The sequence below is a fragment of the Cicer arietinum genome, chromosome 4 (genome assembly GCF_000331145.2).
Source record: "Cicer arietinum cultivar CDC Frontier isolate Library 1 chromosome 4, Cicar.CDCFrontier_v2.0, whole genome shotgun sequence".
NCBI lineage: Eukaryota > Viridiplantae > Streptophyta > Magnoliopsida > Fabales > Fabaceae > Cicer > Cicer arietinum.
In genome coordinates, this window is record NC_021163.2 from 17,378,778 (window position 1) to 17,399,150 (window position 20,373).

The 20,373-nt window shown below is 32.6% G+C and overlaps 4 protein-coding genes and 1 pseudogene across 12 annotated transcripts; 3 read left to right on the forward strand and 2 right to left on the reverse strand.

Annotated features, from left to right (window-relative positions):
• Nucleotides 1-1,471: 1,471 nt before the first annotated feature.
• Nucleotides 1,472-3,564, forward strand: LOC101514262 (sugar transport protein 10). The gene is made up of 3 exons (XM_004497232.4): nucleotides 1,472-2,133; nucleotides 2,240-2,863; nucleotides 2,996-3,564. Exons 1-3 carry the CDS (start codon nucleotides 1,675-1,677, stop codon nucleotides 3,455-3,457), a joined length of 1,545 nt encoding a protein of 514 aa, XP_004497289.1. The 5' UTR covers nucleotides 1,472-1,674; the 3' UTR covers nucleotides 3,458-3,564.
• A 433-nt stretch (nucleotides 3,565-3,997) lies between these two features.
• On the reverse strand, nucleotides 3,998-6,821 carry LOC101514576 (thioredoxin X, chloroplastic). The gene is made up of 2 exons (XM_004497174.4): nucleotides 6,312-6,821; nucleotides 3,998-4,431 (listed from the first exon to the last, which is right to left on the reverse strand). Exons 1-2 carry the CDS (start codon nucleotides 6,804-6,806, stop codon nucleotides 4,225-4,227), a joined length of 702 nt encoding a protein of 233 aa, XP_004497231.1. The 5' UTR covers nucleotides 6,807-6,821; the 3' UTR covers nucleotides 3,998-4,224.
• Nucleotides 6,822-6,971: 150 nt separating this feature from the next.
• LOC101514900 (pentatricopeptide repeat-containing protein At3g59040) lies at nucleotides 6,972-11,225 on the reverse strand. The gene is made up of 7 exons (XM_012714782.3): nucleotides 11,067-11,225; nucleotides 10,678-10,978; nucleotides 10,048-10,338; nucleotides 9,213-9,461; nucleotides 8,645-8,769; nucleotides 8,026-8,124; nucleotides 6,972-7,692 (listed from the first exon to the last, which is right to left on the reverse strand). The coding sequence occupies exons 1-7, from the start codon at nucleotides 11,138-11,140 to the stop codon at nucleotides 7,185-7,187; spliced, it is 1,647 nt and encodes a 548-aa protein (XP_012570236.1). The 5' UTR covers nucleotides 11,141-11,225; the 3' UTR covers nucleotides 6,972-7,184.
• Nucleotides 11,226-11,351: 126 nt separating this feature from the next.
• LOC105851902 (E3 ubiquitin-protein ligase RING1-like) lies at nucleotides 11,352-14,058 on the forward strand. Of its 9 annotated transcripts, none has more exons than XR_001143691.3 (4): nucleotides 11,353-12,368; nucleotides 12,774-12,812; nucleotides 13,576-13,669; nucleotides 13,769-14,058. XR_001143691.3 is itself a non-coding variant. In XM_012714783.3 (3 exons), the coding sequence occupies exon 1, from the start codon at nucleotides 11,424-11,426 to the stop codon at nucleotides 12,345-12,347; it is 924 nt and encodes a 307-aa protein (XP_012570237.1). In that variant the 5' UTR covers nucleotides 11,353-11,423; the 3' UTR covers nucleotides 12,348-12,352; nucleotides 12,774-12,812; nucleotides 13,769-14,058. The 9 variants fall into 9 exon arrangements, 3 of the variants coding, with proteins under 3 accessions (XP_012570237.1, XP_012570239.1, XP_012570238.1); XR_003472546.2 differs by having other exon boundaries at nucleotides 13,621-13,669; XR_001143690.3 differs by having other exon boundaries at nucleotides 11,353-12,352.
• A 3,894-nt stretch (nucleotides 14,059-17,952) lies between these two features.
• On the forward strand, nucleotides 17,953-20,018 carry LOC101515548 (mitochondrial phosphate carrier protein 1, mitochondrial-like; annotated as a pseudogene).
• Nucleotides 20,019-20,373: the final 355 nt, after the last annotated feature.

The following is a 20,373-nucleotide window of genomic DNA, read 5'->3' on the forward strand; positions in this document are numbered from 1 at the left end:
AAAATCATTTAAAAAAAATGTAAACAGAAGCAGTTCAAAAATCCAGCAAGTACGTGAATTCAGTTCACGTACGTGAACTGAATGTCAACCTTACGTGAACTCAGTTCACATATGTGAACGTGAACTGAATTCCTTCATTTACGTGAACTCAATTCACGTAAAGGTATGTAATTTCAATTGACGTACACATACGTGAACTGAGTTCACGTACAGTTTGGATTTTGAAATTTTTTTCACGTACGTGAACTGAGTTCACGTACGTTTCTGGGTTTTTGAAAACTAGTTTGCGTACGTGAACTGAGTTCACGTACGTTTCTGGGTTTAGGGCAATGAAGGTTGTCTTCTTCATAAAAAATGGAAACTACTTTCCTTCAATTTTCAGGCATTGTATTCTTAAATAGATAAAACAAAACAACATAAGACAACAAAAACAAAGAATGATTATTACTTACTTGATTCACAACAATGATAATAACTTGATGAACTTGGTTGATGATTGATGAAGATGTTTGATGAAAATGGTGGATGATGATTGATGAAAACAGTGGATGATGATTGATGAAAATGGTGGATGCTGATTGATGATGATAGAATGAACAACAATGAAAATGCAGAAATGTAGAATGAAGAGGAAGAAGATGTTATGAAGAAGTAATGTTATGAAGAAGATGAAATAAAGGGAAGGGCATTTTGGGCATTTTGATTTTTTTTTTTTAATTTTGAGGGGTGTGAATAGCAATTTGGGGGTGTTGGTAGCAATATTGAAATAAGTATTATTCAAAAATAATTTAAAAAAGGTCAATACAATTTTTTCTTAAATTTATTAATTAATAATTTAAAAAAAAAATTGAATTTGTTAATAAAATTGCTCAATAGACCAAATAGTTCTATTAATTGTATTGAATTGTTAAATTAAATATCAGGATATGATATTCACATTTAAAACATGACAAGATGAAAGATAAAATTAGAAGAAAAAATATCACACGAAAAATTAATATTTTCTTAATATATGTTAAAGATTAAAAAAATATAATATACAATATAGCCGGCCTAAATAATATATGTAGTTGTATATATTTTACGAAGACATCCATATATTTAAAAAATAACTATAATCTGTAAATCTTACCTAGAAAAAATGGAAAATAAGGAAAAGGTAACATCCAAACACCAATAACACTAACTAATTCTTGTTACTAAACTTTTTTTTAACAAAAACAAATACTTGTAATCGGTTATTTCAGACTAGATTTTTTTCCCTAACGATATGTATTACAATAAAAAAAATACATTCAAGCTCTTATCCACAACAACAATTATGTTATAGACAACTAAAAATTATCTTACAATTGTAGTTTTCTCTCTTTAAATTAGTGTTTGATCTCCCTACTTTTTAGCCAACAATCTAAACGATATCATACATCATAATTTGTAATATACATGTGGATCAAACCTCTATGATCTAAAAAAAGCGCAAGACAAAAACTTAACATAACAATGGTAGTTAGAATCTATTTTTAGTGGTTGATATTTATCATTTTCTTTGTATAAATCTCAAATCTTTCTAACACAGAGTATCAAGCAAAGAAGCACAACTCTTCTTTTTTGTTTGTAACTAGGCTATCATCAATCCCAAGATTTGTAATAATATTACTTATACACGGTTAAAAGATGGCAGGTGGGTCTTTTGTGGATACAGGAAATGCAAAACAATTTGACGGTAAAATCACAATATTTGTATTGATTACATCTTTTGTAGCAGCTATGGGAGGTCTATTATTTGGTTATGACTTGGGAATTACAGGAGGAGTAACTTCCATGGATCCATTCTTAATTAAATTCTTTCCAAATGTTTACAAACAAATGAAAGGTGAAACCCATTACGAAAACCAATATTGCAAATATGACAATGAACTCCTCACCCTTTTCACCTCTTCCTTGTATCTTGCTGCATTGGTAGCTTCTTTCTTCGCTTCCTCAACCACAAGAGTGATGGGGCGCAAGGCTTCAATGTTTATAGGTGGCTTGTTTTTCCTCGTTGGTGCATTGTTGAATGGTTTTGCTACGGACATTAGAATGCTTATCGTTGGCCGTTTATTACTCGGCTTTGGTGTTGGATATTGTAATCAAGTAAGAAGAATTAATATCATATTCACTATTATGTTTTCATTTCAAGTGTAAAGAATAAACATAATTTATGATTGAGTATTGACTAATTGCATTCATTTTTCAACAGTCTGTTCCACTGTATTTATCAGAGATTGCTCCAGCAAAAATCAGAGGTGCTCTAAACATTGGTTTTCAAATGATGATTACAATTGGCATCTTAGTTGCCAATCTTATCAACTATGGTACTTCCAAACTTGAAAATGGATGGAGAATTTCTCTAGGTCTCGGAGCTGTTCCTGCAATCATGTTGTGTTTGGGATCACTTTTCTTAGATGACACACCCAACTCTATGATTGATAGAGGCCTACCAGAAGTAGCCAAGGAAATATTACAAAAGATTCGCGGAGTCGACAATGTTGATGAGGAACTTCAAGATCTTATTAATGCAAGTGAGGCGGCAAAAAACGCAGAACACTCATGGAAGAATATTGCACAACCAAAATACAAGCCCCAACTGACTTTCTGCTCTTTCATTCCTTTCTTCCAACAACTCACTGGCATCAATGTTATCATGTTTTACGCACCCGTCCTTTTCAAGACGTTGGGCTTTGGCAATGATGCTGCTCTAATGTCCGCAGTTATCTCTGGAGGTGTCAACGTGCTTGCCACTTTTGTTTCCATCTTCACTGTTGATAAGTTTGGAAGAAGGTTCTTATTTCTTGAAGGTGGCATCCAAATGTTTATTTGTCAGGTGAAAGAAATTTCCAACTTTAACTATTAATTAAGAATCATATATACTTTGCATATTGTTCTTTTAAAATGGATCTATTTCTTAGTAGTTAGCAATGACATGCATAACTAATTTAAAGTTTTTATGATGCAGATCGCTGTTGGAACCATGATCGCTTTAAAGTATGGAGTGAGTGGTGAAGGGTCATTTACCAAAGGAGAAGCCAACCTTCTTTTGTTCTTTATATGTGCATATGTTGCAGCATTTGCTTGGTCTTGGGGTCCACTAGGATGGTTGGTACCAAGTGAAATATGCTCTCTTGAGGTTCGGTCTGCAGGTCAGGCTATCAATGTTGCTGTGAACATGCTTTTCACTTTTGGCATTGCACAAGTTTTCCTCAACATGCTATGTCATTTGAAGTTTGGTCTTTTCTTTTTCTTTGCGGCTTTTGTGCTAGTCATGACAACCTTTATCGCCTTGTTCCTCCCCGAGACAAAGAACATCCCAATTGAAGAAATGAGTAAAGTGTGGAAATCACATTGGTTTTGGACAAAATATGTTCCAGATGTTGACATGGCCGCTAATAACGAGCGTAAGATCACCACTCAAAGCTGAGCAAATATTTCTATTAACAATGTACAATTATGGAAAACAACAAACTAGATGATAGAATCACTTGAAAATTTGTTGATTTGTTACATTTTTGCCATCAAAGTTCAAACGCTTCACATATTATGGTGCTTTACTAGCTTAATATCGTTAAGCAATCTAACTCTTCGTATTGGTATCATTTAAAAGTAAAATTATATCATTAATAACATCACGGTAGAAAGAACAAGTAAAGTCTTTTATCTTTATGTTTACTATAAATAAATCAGACTAATTTTATTTTGAAATTGTATATAGTGTCAATATGGGAGCGGCACAAGTTTTTTTAGCGTAACATGGAATACAACATCATACAAATTTAAATTTTAATGAATGAAAAATGTGATTGATATACTTTACAAATGCAAATATTAGCACGAGATTTTGAATTTCAACATTAATTGGAATCCATATAATGAAGAATGAATATTTCACAAATTACTATTTCGAACTCATCTACAAATCTATACAATGGAAATAAATTTAATTACCTTTAAAACAATTAAATGTGGAAATAAGATTACCGTAGATCAAAGAGGAGCTTTGACACAACCGTCCTTTACCATAATAGATATGCTGTATTTGCAGCTACAGAAATGATACAGATTATACAAATGATTGAAACTGTAAAAACCTGTTAAACCCTCATAGCAGATATGGAATAGAAATAGGTCTGCTCTCATATCAATAGTTTCCCAGAATAGGTCAGAATTGCAAATCACATGCATTAGTGACTATGTAACCGAAATCGATTCCAAAAAAGCATCCAGATAGTCTTTAAGTTTCACCTTTGTAATTGCACCTTCCCTCCTGCTTTCCGGGACTTCCTGCCCGTTCTTGAAGAGTATCAGGGTTGGCAGTCCATAAACTTTATACTCTTCAATCAGTTGTGGGTTAGCATCATGATCAATCTTTACAACTGTTAATCTGTCTCCATATTCCTGCAATTTAATGTATATAAGTATTCAGTTGAGAAACACTGAGATCCCAAAGTACACTTGACAATAACTTCATAGCTAGGAATATCATATCAATCATTCCACAAGTTATAAAGCATTCTAAACTTTTGCCAGCATTAAATTGCAAATAAGGTCAGCTTCAAGTATGTGCCAGTGTGCATGGTGGATCCCCGGTATCTATTAGTATTAACTTTTGTCATTTACCCTATGAATAAATTAGGCTGCTATCAATTTTCTAAAAGTTTTGCACAAACAAATTACAGAGAGAATGTTCTTTCCTCAAAGCCATTCTTCTAATGTTATGGTTACTGCATTCGACAATAATCACCAGGAGGCATAAAACAAGGAGACATTTTGTTGTGATGCATACCTCTTCCACCACTGACCATTAGATTTGCAATGAGATTCAGTCTACAATCAAAAAGCAGTTGGTAATACTGCAAGCACTGATCATAACACTTGAAAGATCACAGAATTTTTGCAATAGATTCATTATCATAAACGACAACGAACCAAGTATGTTGTTCTTGTTGGGGAAATCTGTATGCACCGAGGATCGAAGATGGAAACACACACAAAACACCCCACAATGAAAGTAAAATATAGAACACAAAAATGTACACTGTCCAACACCTATTATCTATGTCCACTATCTCAAATAAGATCACAAATTTTATAGAAACTGAGAAACCCAATCCATGTTGTGTATCACCATACAAACTTAAGCACCTCACTCAAGAGTTACAAAGGATGATAAAACACGCTCATTAGAAGTGATAACTCATTCACTAACGTTTGCTCTCCTTACAAGTCCCCCTATTAATAAGTACGAATTCCATTCATAAACACGACATAGATTATTTTAAACAAATAGAAATATCAGGGTATGTTTAGAAGTTGGGTTTTGGAGGGCTAAGTCAACGTTTGGGTATATATTTTCGAGATTCTAATTTTTTTTTGAAAGAATGACATAAAAAATGATCATAAAAACATTTCAATCACACTTAAATTCATTTTTAGAAATATTTTATAGTTTCTGTAATTTAAAAAAGAAAAGTAAGTCCTCTCCTCACCTCCCCTCCTCTCCAAAATCCTCTATCCAAAAATACTCTTACAACCTCAAAGGATTAGCCCAATGGGTTAGGACACCGAAGGAGTATAAAGAAGGAAGTTCAGAATTCGATCCCTGCTGTTACTAACATTCTCCTTCCCCCTAACAAGCTAACGGCTAACATAAAATAGAAATCTTACAAATTGGAGTTCTTCTTTTAAATATCAAAACCCAGCATGAAGCTTTCCTATAAGTAACTAAAGCAGATTTTAATAATTCCAGTAACAAGGAAACATATTGCTTGATCTATCCTCAAAATAACCGACATATCAAGCCTCAAACAATAGAATTAGAATAACCTTTGATCCGAAGGAGTTCATTGACACATTAAAACTTGTTCACACAAGCAATCAAATGATTTGGCACATCAAGTTACCTTATGCTAACTCTGTATGAATGACACTGTCCATTTTGTGTATGAATATTGCTAACATAGCCTTTTGTATATGGATATATTCAATTTTGACTTCCACTTTCTCAATAAATTATTTATCAATAGTAGTATTAATTATGAGTATATTTGGACCATGCGGTGCCACTTCAAGAATAAGAATTTGACTTTAGACAGCTGAAAAATGAGTATTAATAATAATTTCTTCTTCCTCAATTAAAATAATTTTGAAAAACAAAAATGCACTTAGTAATGTTGATATATGCAATAATACCCATAAAACAATTTATAAATTGCATGCATTGGAATATTGGATAAGATATTACTAGTAATTTGATTAGAGATAGAAAGAGAGAAAACCTTAGCTATGGATTCCATAGCTGGAGTGATCAAACGGCAAGGACCGCACCAAGTAGCGACGAATTCGACTAGAACTGGACGGTCAGATTTCAATACTGTGTCCTTGAACTGGCTCTGATTGATTTCCGTGATTCCCGCACCGCAAATGACTGTAAACTTAGGAACCGCAGAAGAAGAATTCCAGAACCTTGTTCTAACAGAGTAGAACTTGTTGTTCTTGATGTGAGAGCGTGGCAAGGGAAGAAGAGATGAGGAGGATAGAGAGATAGAAGAAGTAGGAACTATACGAAGAGGAACCGCAGGAAGGGAACTGGAGATGGAGATGGCTGTGTCCATTGTAACAGTGTGGATTTCAATGAAGCCAGCCGAGCCAATAATCCAAGTAGGAAATGATAGATAACGAAGAGAATAATCACGTTCCAATAATAAGACCACCGTTAACTTCCCCCAAATATTATTTTGTGGCCACAAATGCGGGTAATGTCGTGACGTCATTTAATCGCAACAAATATTCTACTTACACAAGGACCCATTTTTTGTTGTTGTTAATTCTATTGTCTTTATAATCTTACTGGACTCGAGGATCACATTTACAGTACTCAATTTATAACCAAAAAGTGTTGCTATTTGCTAGTACCACGAAAACTTGACAATAATCAATTGACTAATTAGTGAACACATTTCACATAAATAAATGGCTAAAGTCTCTAGCATTTTTTGTATTATTATTATTACAATTTTAAATAAATAATAAATACTTCCAATCCCAAAATACAAAGACCCTAAATTTGCAAGTGTACACATTTTTTTAGTGCCTAGATCTTAAAGGACTTGACATTGATTAACTCATCTCTCCTGATTGTTCGTCATAAGCTATGGCAACACTTGAGCATCAAAATATTCATAATTATCTTCATCATTTTCATCATCATCCTCTTCATCATTAGCTTTAGACAAATTGTTAATTTCAATGGACCGAAGTACCAGCTCATTAGCCTCTTTTTGTTCTTCCTCTGTTTTTGCTAAAGATAGAAGGACATTTTTAGCTTTCTGATCAGGAAGAAGCCCACTCAACTCCATTTCTTTAAACCAATGAACAGCACTGTCAAAGTCTCCATTTTTTCCATGTGCATCCATGATTGTGGTCAAAATTGTTTGATTCGGCTTGATACCCCGCCCAAGCATTTCCTCATACTTCTCCATTACCTTCTCAAGATCATTTGCCTTAGCATACCCTTTTATCAAGGTTCCATAAGTCACAACATTAGGCTCAAAACCATCTTGTATCAATCTTTTGAAGAACTTCTCTGCACCCTCCATGTCAGGAGCATTGACATAAGCTGATAACATGGTAGTATATGAGCAAAGATCTGGCATGAACCTGCACACACACAAATTAATCGATACGGGAAAATGCTACAGCGATGTATATTCTTTAAGTTCATAATTCAATCAGTACATGAATTTGAAATGATTGTGAAAAAACTCGCTGTTCATTTTCTTGTGACCAAATGCAAACCACTTTGTAGCAGGTTTTCTTATTTGTTTTTAACTTTGCTTTGGATGCTCCTCAACCATTAATGGACAACAGTATAAGAGATGTATGTAGGTTCTTTTAAATAGCTTAAAGTTCATATCTTTAAATTTAATATGCATAATGGTACATTCGTTTGACGTTAAAATATTACTAATGATAGGAAGGAACATAACTTACTTATCCCTTCTCATGCTCTTGAACACAGTCTGAGCTTGGTCTACCATTCCCGATATGGAAAATGCATCAAGTAAAATATTGTAAGCCTTCCGAGTTGGTCTGTGAAACGGAAGAGCATACTGTGATTTTTAAAAGGTAGATAAAACAAAATTTATTTACAAACAGAATCGGAAAATAAATAGACAGGAATTTAACTAAAAAGTTCCAATAATCAAAATTTATCAAAGGAGAAAACTAATTGTATATGCATAGAAGACATCAGCAGTTGGTATCGCAAAGATAGAAATAAGAGTACTTCTATGATTTGCTCAAAAAAACACTAAGGCATACTGACGTTATGGGCCGATAATTCGCTTGAATTCGGTGCTTCTAAAGATATAAAATTGAATACATGATTGCTAAAACTTAAAAGAGTTGCATTATTTAATTGAAATTACTAGGTTTGCATTATGTAGTTGAAAATTTTAGATTTCAAAGATGATACAATAATTTCAAATTATGGTAACCTTAATTTTACACTGCTGATAATAATTTAAAAAAAAACTAATAAGCTAAAATATCTAGCTTTCTATTAAATCTTGGGATTAATAAATTTTTTTCCTCTCATTCTCTAACATACCTGACACCAGCATCAAGCATTTCCTCAAATACAGCTAATGCTTCTTCCTCCCTCCTGGCCTTCCCATAAGCATTAATGAGTAAGGCATAGCTAACCACGTCAGGTTTGAGATCAGCTCTTTGCATCTAAAATTAGGCATTCACTTCAAAATCTGATGAATTAATTATAGACAATAAATTAAAGGGGGAACAATATACAAGACGAAAACCAATGGAAAGTCTTGAAAATACCACAGATTAAATAAATAATCTGTCTGGGAAATTCCAGAGAATATTAGTGTCTCTTGTGTATAAGGACTAAATTTCATAACTCACATTTTATACTTATTTTAATAAAATTCTGACTGAGTATGCATCGAGAAATGTTTCTAAACCATAACAGAATTCAAATCACTATATTGTAGGAATTAGAAATTTGAAAAGACTGTCCTTTACCTCTAACAATATAAAGACTAAGCCAAAATAGTTGAAAATTGATTCTTATGAATTACAGGATATCCTACGTGAAGAGGCAGATTAGAATTTCACAGACAGCGAAAGTATATTTTTAGATAGATATTTTATTTTACCTGATCATATATGTTTGAAACTTCCTTGTAATTTGTTTCAAATGACATTAAGCTATTATATGTTACTGTAGATTGTTCAATTCCCCGTTCAGTCATCAGTGCAAATGTCTTACGAGCCTTTTCATGACTTCCAGCCTTCTTGTACATATAAATCATCATGTTAAACATCTTCTGGTCTGGTTTCAAAGGTGACTTTTCATCATTCAGTAGCTTGTCAAATACTTCTTCAGCTTCCTTAAACTTGTTCCCCTGCAGGTGAATCAATTATATAAATACAAAATTGAAAGTTCAACACTCAACAACAGTCTATGCAATATTCATATAAATATATACTGAGTTCGACGTAGTTATCAAAGAAACGTGAGAAAATGAGTTGGAGTTGAACAATCATTCTTGGGACGGTCATGATTAGTTTCGGTTGATTCATGGTGGTTGTAACTTGCGGCCCATAATATCTCCATGTTAAAATTCACGAGAGGACATATGTCTAAGGTGCTTGTTTCGACTTTAACCAAATGTTAAAAAATCAAAGTTAAGAAGGCAGGCGATCGTTTTGTAGCACTGACACTACAGACTAAAGGCGTGTTTGACACGATATCGATGAATGTGATTACATTCAATCAATCACATTTTCTTAACTTATAAAAAGTCTACATGTGTCATGACAGGTGCCTGTGTCTATACCTCATAGATCAATATATTTGACTTCAACTGAAAAATCTTATAGGTAAACAGGAGTATAACAGCCACAATAACCACAAGCACCAACGGTAATCCCATCAGTGCAATGTTAAAGGGAAATAAAATTGCACAAGTAACTAAATATGTATGTTACCTGAACAAATGTTTTAAGTATTATCTGATATGTGAAAGCAGAAGGTTCAGGGCCAAATTTCTCCATCCTACGAAAAATCGCTTCAGCATTGTTGTATTTGCCTCCTTTTCCATATGCTTCCATAAGTGCAGTTTGAGACACTACATTTGGTGCATAACCATTCTTATTCATCAACCCTAAGACCTTCTCAGCACCATTGAAGTCTCCAAGCTTTCCATAAGCCGTGATAAGCATGAAGAAATCCATCTTACCAAAATCCCACCAATTTTGAGTCCTAAGCCATTCAAGAATCTAAACAGCACAACAACCACATAAAATCCAACAGGTAGTTGGAATCATTCCAAAATAGCTAACAGTTAAAACCAAGAGTTTAATTTTGACACAATTTCAAGTGTAAAAAGTTTCATTGTCAACACATTACACCCAACCATATGTATAAATTTGGAAATACTTATGATTAAAGTCAAATATTTTGAATAATATGACGCTGATGATTGATAGACCATGTAAAAACTTTTTACATTGATGTTGTATATGAATTAAATCGTAAAACCAAATTAAGCTCCAAAAATCACACACACAACATTTGAAGTCAAATTCAAAACAGATAGAACAATGCATTGGATATACCTCAGCAACAAGTTTCCATTTTTTGAGTTGTTTAAATCTAATCAAAGTACCAACAACAAGGTCTTTAGGAATATTTTGATTTTTCATCTTCTCAGAAGATAGGACTGAAACAGCAGAACCTGTCTCGTCTATAAGTTTCATGACTCTCCACCAATTTTTCTGGTCAGCTTCATCAGCGGCATCTTTGAAAACCACCATTTTCCTCTTCCTCTGCATAAACTTTCTAGGTACCAACATACCCTTACACACCACCTTCACTCTCCCACTCATCTTCATTTTCACAATTCCATATTCTGATTTACTACAAACACACACACAGTGAATAATCACATAATTACACCGATAAACTAACAACAACAAAAAAGGTTAAAAATCCAATTACACATTACCTTGTTTGAAAAGGTGGCAAATAGAGTTTACCAAACCCTAATTGGCATTGCGACTTGGAAATGAGGCTGCACATAGTAGTGTTCTGCTTCTGCGTTGTCCCAAAATGGCACCAGAAGAAGAAGATTGTCTTAATAGTTATTAATAATTATCTATCTATTTTAGATTTTATCAAATAAAAAATCTAATCCTAACATTTCATCAATAGTTGGGCCGCTATCATTTTGGGTTAGGCCCAAACATTTAATTCTATCTTTAGCCCATTAAGAAGCAAATAAACAAAATCTTGGAAAGCAACTAAACAAAACTTGGCGTTACTGTCATTGTTGATTTGGGTCGCTTCTACTCCGACAAGAGTCATGTCTTCCGGCGGAGACGGCGGCGGTGGTGGTAAGCTTTTCTTCTGCCACGTGTGCAGTCGGAGAGTTACTTGCTCAGATGATTCCGAACCTTTCTGCCCAATTTGCCTCCAAGGTTTCGTTGAAGAATATGTTCCCAATCCCGAACCTAACCCTAGCCCTAGCTTCACTTTCAGCTTTAACCAAGATCCTTCCTCCGATTCCGATTTTCCCCTCCACCCCTTATCTCTTCTCCCTCTATTGCTATCCTCTGCTTCGATATCTAGGACCCGACCCGAATCCGATAATTTCGACCCGTTCGTTTTCCTTCAGAATCACCTTCATGACCTTCACGCCGACGGAGCCAACATTCAATTCGAGATCAATCATCCTTCCGAAACCGGAACCGAACCAGGGTTTCGAATCCCATCCAACATCGGCGATTACTTCCTCGGTCCTGGACTCGAGCAATTGATTCAGCAGCTCGCCGAGAATGATCCTAACCGTTATGGAACACCGCCGGCGTCGAAAGACGCCGTTCAGAAGCTTCCGACTGTTACTGTCGACGATGAGTTGTTGAACTCGGAGTTGAACCAGTGTGCTGTTTGTCAGGATGAGTTTGAGAAGGGTTCGCAGGTGAAGCAAATGCCTTGTAAGCATGTTTATCATGATGAGTGTTTGCTTCCATGGCTTCAATTGCATAACTCTTGTCCTGTGTGTCGATATGAATTGCCAACTGATGATGCTGATTATGAGAATCGGGCGAGGGGGGATGGTGGTGATGGGTTGAGGTCTGTTGTTGATGGTAATGGTAGTGGTGGTGGAGGAAATAGACCGGTTCATAGGACTTTTAGAATATCTTTGCGGTATCCTTTTGGTGGAGGTGAATATGCTCAGGACTCTGGTGAAAGGGGATCGGGAAATAGGCAAGAAGATTTGGATTGAAAATTGTAAGTATCTAGAAAGGTATTAATCCGTGTTTCGTTTGTTTAAAATGATGATTTTTTTTGGTTAGGACTTACCTATTTTATTACCATTTCAGATACATCGTGTTTTATTAGGATTTTGGAATTAGGATCAGTGTTATGATAGGCAAAAATTTCTATATAAATCTGTGGTTTGGTCTATGGCGGAAAGATGACTGATATAATCCACCAGGGTTGCAATTCAACAACACTGATTAAGATTGAATCTTTTGTTTGTTTAGTGTTTAAACTTCACCTTTTGTTGTAGTCCAGAAACTCTTGTTTGCTAATGCTGGGTTTTGAAACTCTTATTGATGGCTATTTAAAAAGTTTGTGGGTTCTTTCCTCTGTTTACATTGATCATCTTGCGTGATGGAGTTGAAGTTGAACTGTTTTTTTTTTACAGAAATTATACATTCAAAAGATAAAGCAAACTACATCATATGTAAGTCTAGCCTTGTATTATTATTTATAGACTTACTAGGTGTTTTTTATTGGATCTGTGTTGTTAGTTGTTCTAATACACTCCCAGTCAAAGTTCATTATTTTCTTGCATTTTTATGGAGTGAGAATGCTTTGTATGCATATATCAACATAGCCACTTGTACTCATGCTGTCAAGCTAATTAGTGAGTTGATTATTTTCATAGGTTTTGAAGATTATTCTGTATATTCTTGTTATATAGTTTTCTTCATATTAAGTGTTAACAATCTGAACTGCATCGAGATTTTGAATCAGTCTCTCTATGGGTAGTTATAAAATTCTGAATATTTGTTTTGTTTTAAGAGTCTTGAACTTTTATGTAAAATGGTATCCCTTTCCTTGTTTTATTAAATGCTGCTTTATAGAAAGAAGTTCAAAATTCAAATGAAGAGAAATAAAACATCAGTTAGTGAATTAAAAGGATTTAATTGAAGATTCACTAGTACTATGCAACACCATGGTATAAGCCTTTAGAACTGATTATTTTCATGCAAGTCATATTAAAAATTGCTCTCATCCCTTGGTATGAGCAAAGAGAGGAGAATGAAAATGTATACTTGTTTTAAAAAAATTCTTTGTTCCCCTAGTATAAAACATGTCTAGGATAAACAGGTCAGGCCGAGCCAAATATCAACGACATATATCAGATTCATACATTTTTAAATTTATTTTATTCTACGTTTTGTAATTTTGTATTTTTCTGTTCTTCATTTTATCTTATGAAGCCATGGTAAAAATTTGGATTGGCTGTTGATTTTGAAATTCTGTAGCTGGATCATCAATTACTGACAGATATATATCAACCAAGTTGCATCCATGGTTTGCTTTTCAGTTTTGATATGTTTAGTGATTTACTTTAATAACAATATCATGAGTTGATTTCTATCTAGTGCTGATTTATCCTTGGTATTTCTGCAGCTATTGTTTAGTGCTGAAAAACAGGGAGCTATCTTATGCAGCTCATGGTGTCCGTGAATAGGTTACATGCATTGTTATTATGTTCATAGAAGTTCTTGTAAGGATACAATCCGCGGCTAGTAAACTTGTCCAATTAAAGGTCCTTTTTCCAATCTATTGGATAGCTGGAAAATGGTATTTTGAGACGGTACACAGTTTTAGAGATTTTAGAGTCGATAGCAAAAAATTTATGTTGTTTTTTATGTACAGATTATCTTCGCCAATGATCCAATGGTGATTGTTATCCTTTATCTGCTCTCTTTTTGTTTTTTTTTGCATCGATGAATTAGTCATGCTCTATACGGAACAAATTTGTATTGGGCTGAAAATTTTGGCATCTTCGGTAGTATCGATCATTGATGACCCTTGGTCACCCGTGATAATAAATCAATTTGTGTTTAATATTGTGGACCAAGTGGGCCATTCTATTCTAGGTGATATTTTTTACCGCTTGATTTAATAGTAATTAATAAGTTGGGGATTAATTACTAGGAACTTGGATTGTTTTGGGATTATTTCCTTGGAACTGCTACTGTGAATGATGGTAGAAATCAATATTTAGAAAACTGGACTGGTCATCGAACCGGATAAAGCACTCGTTGAACTGGTCATAAGAATAATGTGCAAATTCATAAAATAAAAAAAGTATCAATAACCCCATAAAGGGTGCAACTGCGACCCATGTTTTACTTCATTTCACAAACAATCAAATCAAGTCAATGTGAAGCTCTACCAACCTAAAATTAGTACTTTGCCAAAAGTAAGTCTTCATAAGCCCACCTTGTACGCCGATGGAGGTGAAAGAGAGTAATTCTGATGAGTGAAGTTTGATGATTAACTAAACCCATCTTGTTTGGTTCACATAAGTAACATACTAAAACTCATTAGGACCCACAAAAATTTCAATCTCCTCGTATGTACATACAGACTATGTAGAGAGAGATTAAAGTTTGTTAGCTTCCTTTTGTGTTGTGACAATTTTGTTACCCTTCTACGAAAATATATTCTCAAACTTTTTAGATTTAGTGTGTTTAGAAATGAGAATCTGTGATTAAAATAAAAATTATTTGGATGTAAAAAATATACCCATAATACGATATAAATTAAGATAAAAATATGATAAGAAGATAGAATAAGTAATATACTACTATTAATTCTTTATTATTTTAATTCACTTATTTCTTTCTGTACAATAAATAAGTAAGGATAATTTTGACAAAACAACATTTGATATTATTTTAAAATTTTAAAACGACAAATTAAAAAGAACACAAATTTTATTTAAAAAATGACATATAAAAAGAAATAGAAGGAGTATATACAAATATAAAAGATATTTCAGTACATTTATACATAAAATAGATATAATAACTATACTAATAAATTTTCTTAATTAGAATAAAATATATTATTGGTTGTTTATATTTTGAGACTGAGGGATTAATTTGTTGCAGCACACTCTGGTGAGTTGTACCGTGCTCCGCAAGAACAGGCAAATAACCGAAGTTGACTCGTTGCACAAGAATTGAACAACAGGTCTACTCTTATTTTAATCTTTGAAATAATAAACAACGAACAATTCTTAGTCTTCAAGAGTGTTCTACACGGTTTGTGACTTTGAGTTTGAGGACCTTATATAATGAATCATACTCAATTCATTGACAGTGAGTCAGTTGTGCTCTTTTCTATTACATTTTTTCTAAAATTCCCCAAAACACAAACAAACAACAAGAAAAGAAAAAGGCCTTTAATTAAATCCAAACATGAACAAAGTTGTTTGCCTTTATGCCCTTTCAGGGCTTTTTGCTGGTGCCATTTTCAGCTCATGCATTTTTGAAACTCCTAGGAATTATAAAGCAAAGAATGATTCCAATATCTTTGAAACTATTGGTGAGTTTATCCTTTTAGAATACCCTAGTATAGTTCATATCTCTCATATTTTAAATTAGTGTCAAATTTAATATTATTTGTTTTTGTCTTACATTATTTGTCACTTTGAATTTCAGTAAAACAGTTTTTACTTTTTAAAATATTACATTTATTATTAAAATAGTTTCTAGTATAGTAGTATAGAATGATTTATTGATCATAAATGAGAGCACAATAATATTATAGTCCTTAAATATTACTTTCTTTGTCCATAATAAATATCGCATTTCAATATTTTATATATATTAAGAAAATTTAATAAATGAAATAAATAGAATCATTAAATTTTACTAATTTAGACTTAGTAACTATTTTTTTTCTTCTAATTATCATAAATGTAAAATAGAGAATGATATATTTGAAGTTACACATATAATATTAATTAGATAATATAATTAAAAAAATAATTAATATTATGTGTATAAATCTTACAGAGATAATATTTTGTATAGGAAATGAATATAGGTAACTATTTTTGTTAATCATACAACTTAGAAGCAAGCTTATATCTTTATCTGATTGTGCAGAAAAATCACTCAGCACAATGCCACAAGCCATTCTCAATGGCTTCCTTCTTCTTGCAATAAAGTTTGTACACTACCTATTCTCGAGGTGTTACAAATCAGCTACACCTTATACAATGATTGTGCCATTTTGGGTGGCTTTTACACTCTCAGTTTCTTATATGTCAGAATTATCATTAACCTGAGAGTAAATTAGATTGAAGACTGATACTAATTAATTAACATCATTCAGAATAAGTAAATCCTTTATCTAATGACAAACTTCTCATAGGCATGCATTTTCAGCCTTTTTCACCATAGAGAATGAAAAAACATGTAAAGAAGAGCATAACCAAGAAAGGAAAGTTTGTAAACAATAACTATGTATCTTTAAATTCACGTCAAAATCACAATTCGTTGAATCTCTAAAATTGTCAAAATTGTGGTGTTTCATAGTGATTCTACTGATCTCATCCCCAAGAATGTATCATAGTTAAGAATCAATGTTGCTCTTCCAAGTTTAATGTCAAATTGTTTTGGAAATGGAATGTACCTAAAATTTCATGTCAATATAACCTGGATCCCCTCGGAAGTATAGTTGAAAATTTAAGTGTTACTTTTTTAATTTGTTATACTGGAAATTTAAGCGTTGATTTGCCAATAATACTTAAAAATGGATTGTTAAAAAAAACAAAAACGGATTGAAGTGAGGCTAAAGTACCAAGTTCCAATAATACTTGTGATTTATCCATTAGTGAATTTCTGATGTCTATAATTCTCTTTTTCTAAATAACTAAATACACATTTCTTTCTTAATTATTAATTAATCACAAAATAATTATTTTTTAATTAATTAATTAATGATATTTTTTTTTGTGTGTGTGCGGTTTCTACAATAAATCATAATTATAATATTATAATTTATTCACTTTTATATTTTAAAAAAATTATTTACATGTATAGTATAAAATATTTTATATTGTCAATACATCATAATTATCTATATTTATTATTTTAAAAATAATTACCATATTAAATCAAATTTTTTTAAATATTGAATAATTGTGATTTATTATAAGTGTAAAAAAAAATTACACGGACAATATATATAAATTAAATAATAAAAATATATACTAATAACTAAATGCATACTTTTCTCTTAACTAATTTCTGAAATAAATTATAATCAGTATAATAATTTTTTACATACTTTTATCAAAAATTTAATATACACACTTTTTTCTTAAATAATAAAACATTGAAATACCATCTTTGACACATTAAAAATTACAATTAATTTATAAACAAATAAAAAAAATTCAATAGACACTAAAAATTATAAGTCATACTTAAATGTATAAACCATACTTAAACAAATATCTGTTTCATAAAATAAACACACTAAATAAAATATTAAATATTAAATAGGGCTAATAATCAAGTAAACATTACTTTTTAAAATAATTGATATGATAATAGCACCCACTTTAGCTAATTATCAGTAGCAAATATTTTGTGTCAAATATGGTTTATAAACATATATTATATTTTGTATCACTTTTATTTATTTAAAAAATATTTAGAACATACGTTAATAATTAAATAAATATTATAATTTTTATCACTTCTAACGGTTTCTCCTTCTTCCTTGAAGCCCACCACCACTAGCTCACTTCCAGCCACCATTTCGCCTCCGTCCGGCCTCCGCTGGCCATGTCGCTAGCAGCATTTAATTCATCTCTTCCTCCTCTACAAAACCCTCCCCTTTATTTCTGCGATCTATCAACTTGGATTTTGATACCCTCATCTTCCATCCTCTTTTCCGGCCACCGAGGGCCGCCTCCGGAGAAACTAAACCAGTCAAACTTTTTATCTTAAGTTCCGGATCAAAACCCCCCAATTAAGTATCACTGTCGGAGCAGTTTTCACCGGCTACCACCGTGCCAGAAAATTATCTCCGGCAATTCCATCTCTTTTCTTTCTCTTGGTGAGGTTCCTTCTACTTCTTCTCTAAATTAGTTTTTCCTAATTTTAGTAAATCTTAAACTTTATTCTTTCCTTTAAATCTTAAAAATTCCCATTTTGAGATAGATTGAATTGCACTCTTGTTTAATTTTATCAATTGACTTACTTACTTAGTGCATCTAAACTTCTTTGTGCCCGCTTAATCCGAAAATGACTTGTTCTTTTGAGTTAGATTAGTTTTCTGTGTTGTTCATTGTGTATTGGCCTTTGGTATAAGTTTTGTTCTACTGGTTATTAGCATGTTAATGGCCTATGATTGAAATTTCATGGTTCTACTGAGTTAGTTAATGTTGGTAAGGTTTAATTGTGTTTAGAAATGATTTGACAAAGTTCTAGAGGTGTTACATTTAGTGGTACCAGAGCAGGTCGAGTCCATGAGGATCTGGAGTTATGATCCCATTGTGTTATATCTGCTTGATCTCTGTTTTGTCTGCACAGGCTTTAGCTGATGTTACCCTTGCTCCTTTCGAAGCCATTAAACTTCGATTCAAATCCAACCTAATTTCGCCGAGGGTTTAGCTGATGGCTTTCCTCTAATATACAAAAATGAAGGTCTTGCTGGGTACTAATTATGCATGCTTCTTAGTTAACTTAATTTTCCATTTCCCCCTATCTTACTCTAATTCCATCCCATCGCGCGTTATAACTTTTCTTTTACTGCAGTTTCTACAGGGGTTCTATTCCATTGTGGAGCCGCAATCTTCCTTGTAAGATCAGATCTCTCTCCTCTTGTATTACATCTGCAAAGTATTTGTATTACATCTGTTATTTTATTCTTATTCTTATTCTTATTACAATCAAGTACTTTGTAACACAAATGTATTGTTATTGTTATTGATATTTATGTTTTCTTAATCTTTGGTTTGACAGTCTCCATCGTCATGTTTTCAACATTTGAGCATTCAGTGAACTTAATATATAGAAATATCATGCATAGAAGAAAGGAAGATTGTTCTACAACACAACAACTTGGTGTGACATGCTTAGCAGCCTATGCAGCTGGTGCTGTTGGTACTGTAATTTCCAACCCTGCTGACAATGTCATGACAAGTCTTTCTAAAAAAAAGACTGAATCAGCTTTGCAGGTTGGATTTCATGTTATGCTCTGATTCATTTGGAATATGAAAAATCAATCAAATTAACTTTCTTGGTTTTGCTAATTTTCAGGTTATCAAGAACATTGGGTTCATTAATCTGTTCACTAGAAGTCTTCCTATTCGTATTGCTCTTCTAGGTCCAGTTGTTACTTTGCAGTGGTTTCTCTATGACAGTATAAAAGTGCTATCTGGACTGTAAGTGACTTTCTCTTATCAGCTTTCTATACTATAGTAGGTCAAATTGTGTTTTCTGGTACATTTTGTAGGTTTGTTTCTTTTGGTGTGTATCCACTATAGTGTGTGCTCTTTATGAAGTATGCATACCTTGGTTATGATATGCATAATTGTTCATTTGTGTACAATTGAAACTTCTGATATTCTTTAAGTCAATCAGATATTAATTGATTCCTTTTTATGTGTTTCACCCTTTAGGCCTACTAGTGGAGGGCTTGCAAGAGATTAGGAGGAAGCTAAGATATTGGGCTCAAGTATCTGTGGAATGTGGTGGTGGTGGTTTGGTCTTTAGTGTCTGAACTATTTTTTTTAATACTATTTATTTTTCATTATAGTGAGATAAGGTATATGTAGGCTCAAATAAAACTGTAAGAAACAATAAAAGAAAATTCCCAATCCAAGCTTATAAGGATTCTTTGTTAATACATGACTTCTTTGAATTTGTACTTATAAATACAAAATAGTTTTGAAAAAGATTTTGGTCCCTACAATAAATCAATTTAATCGCTTTGGTCCTTTTAAATACTTAAAAATGGACTGAAGTCTCTATTTTGTGTGTGAAATCTTATATTCTAAATTTTTTATGGCTTTTTTATTATTATACCACTAAAATAAAAATTAAATACCACAATACCACTCTTTTCAAATTATATACCAAACTACCATCCTTTTTCAACTTTCTATTCCTTCCTCTTAGAAATCGGTGCTTGCCCCTAAACTTTCTCAACTACTTTTTTTTTTTTATTTTTTTTTTCTAATTATTAAATTTATTTTATCA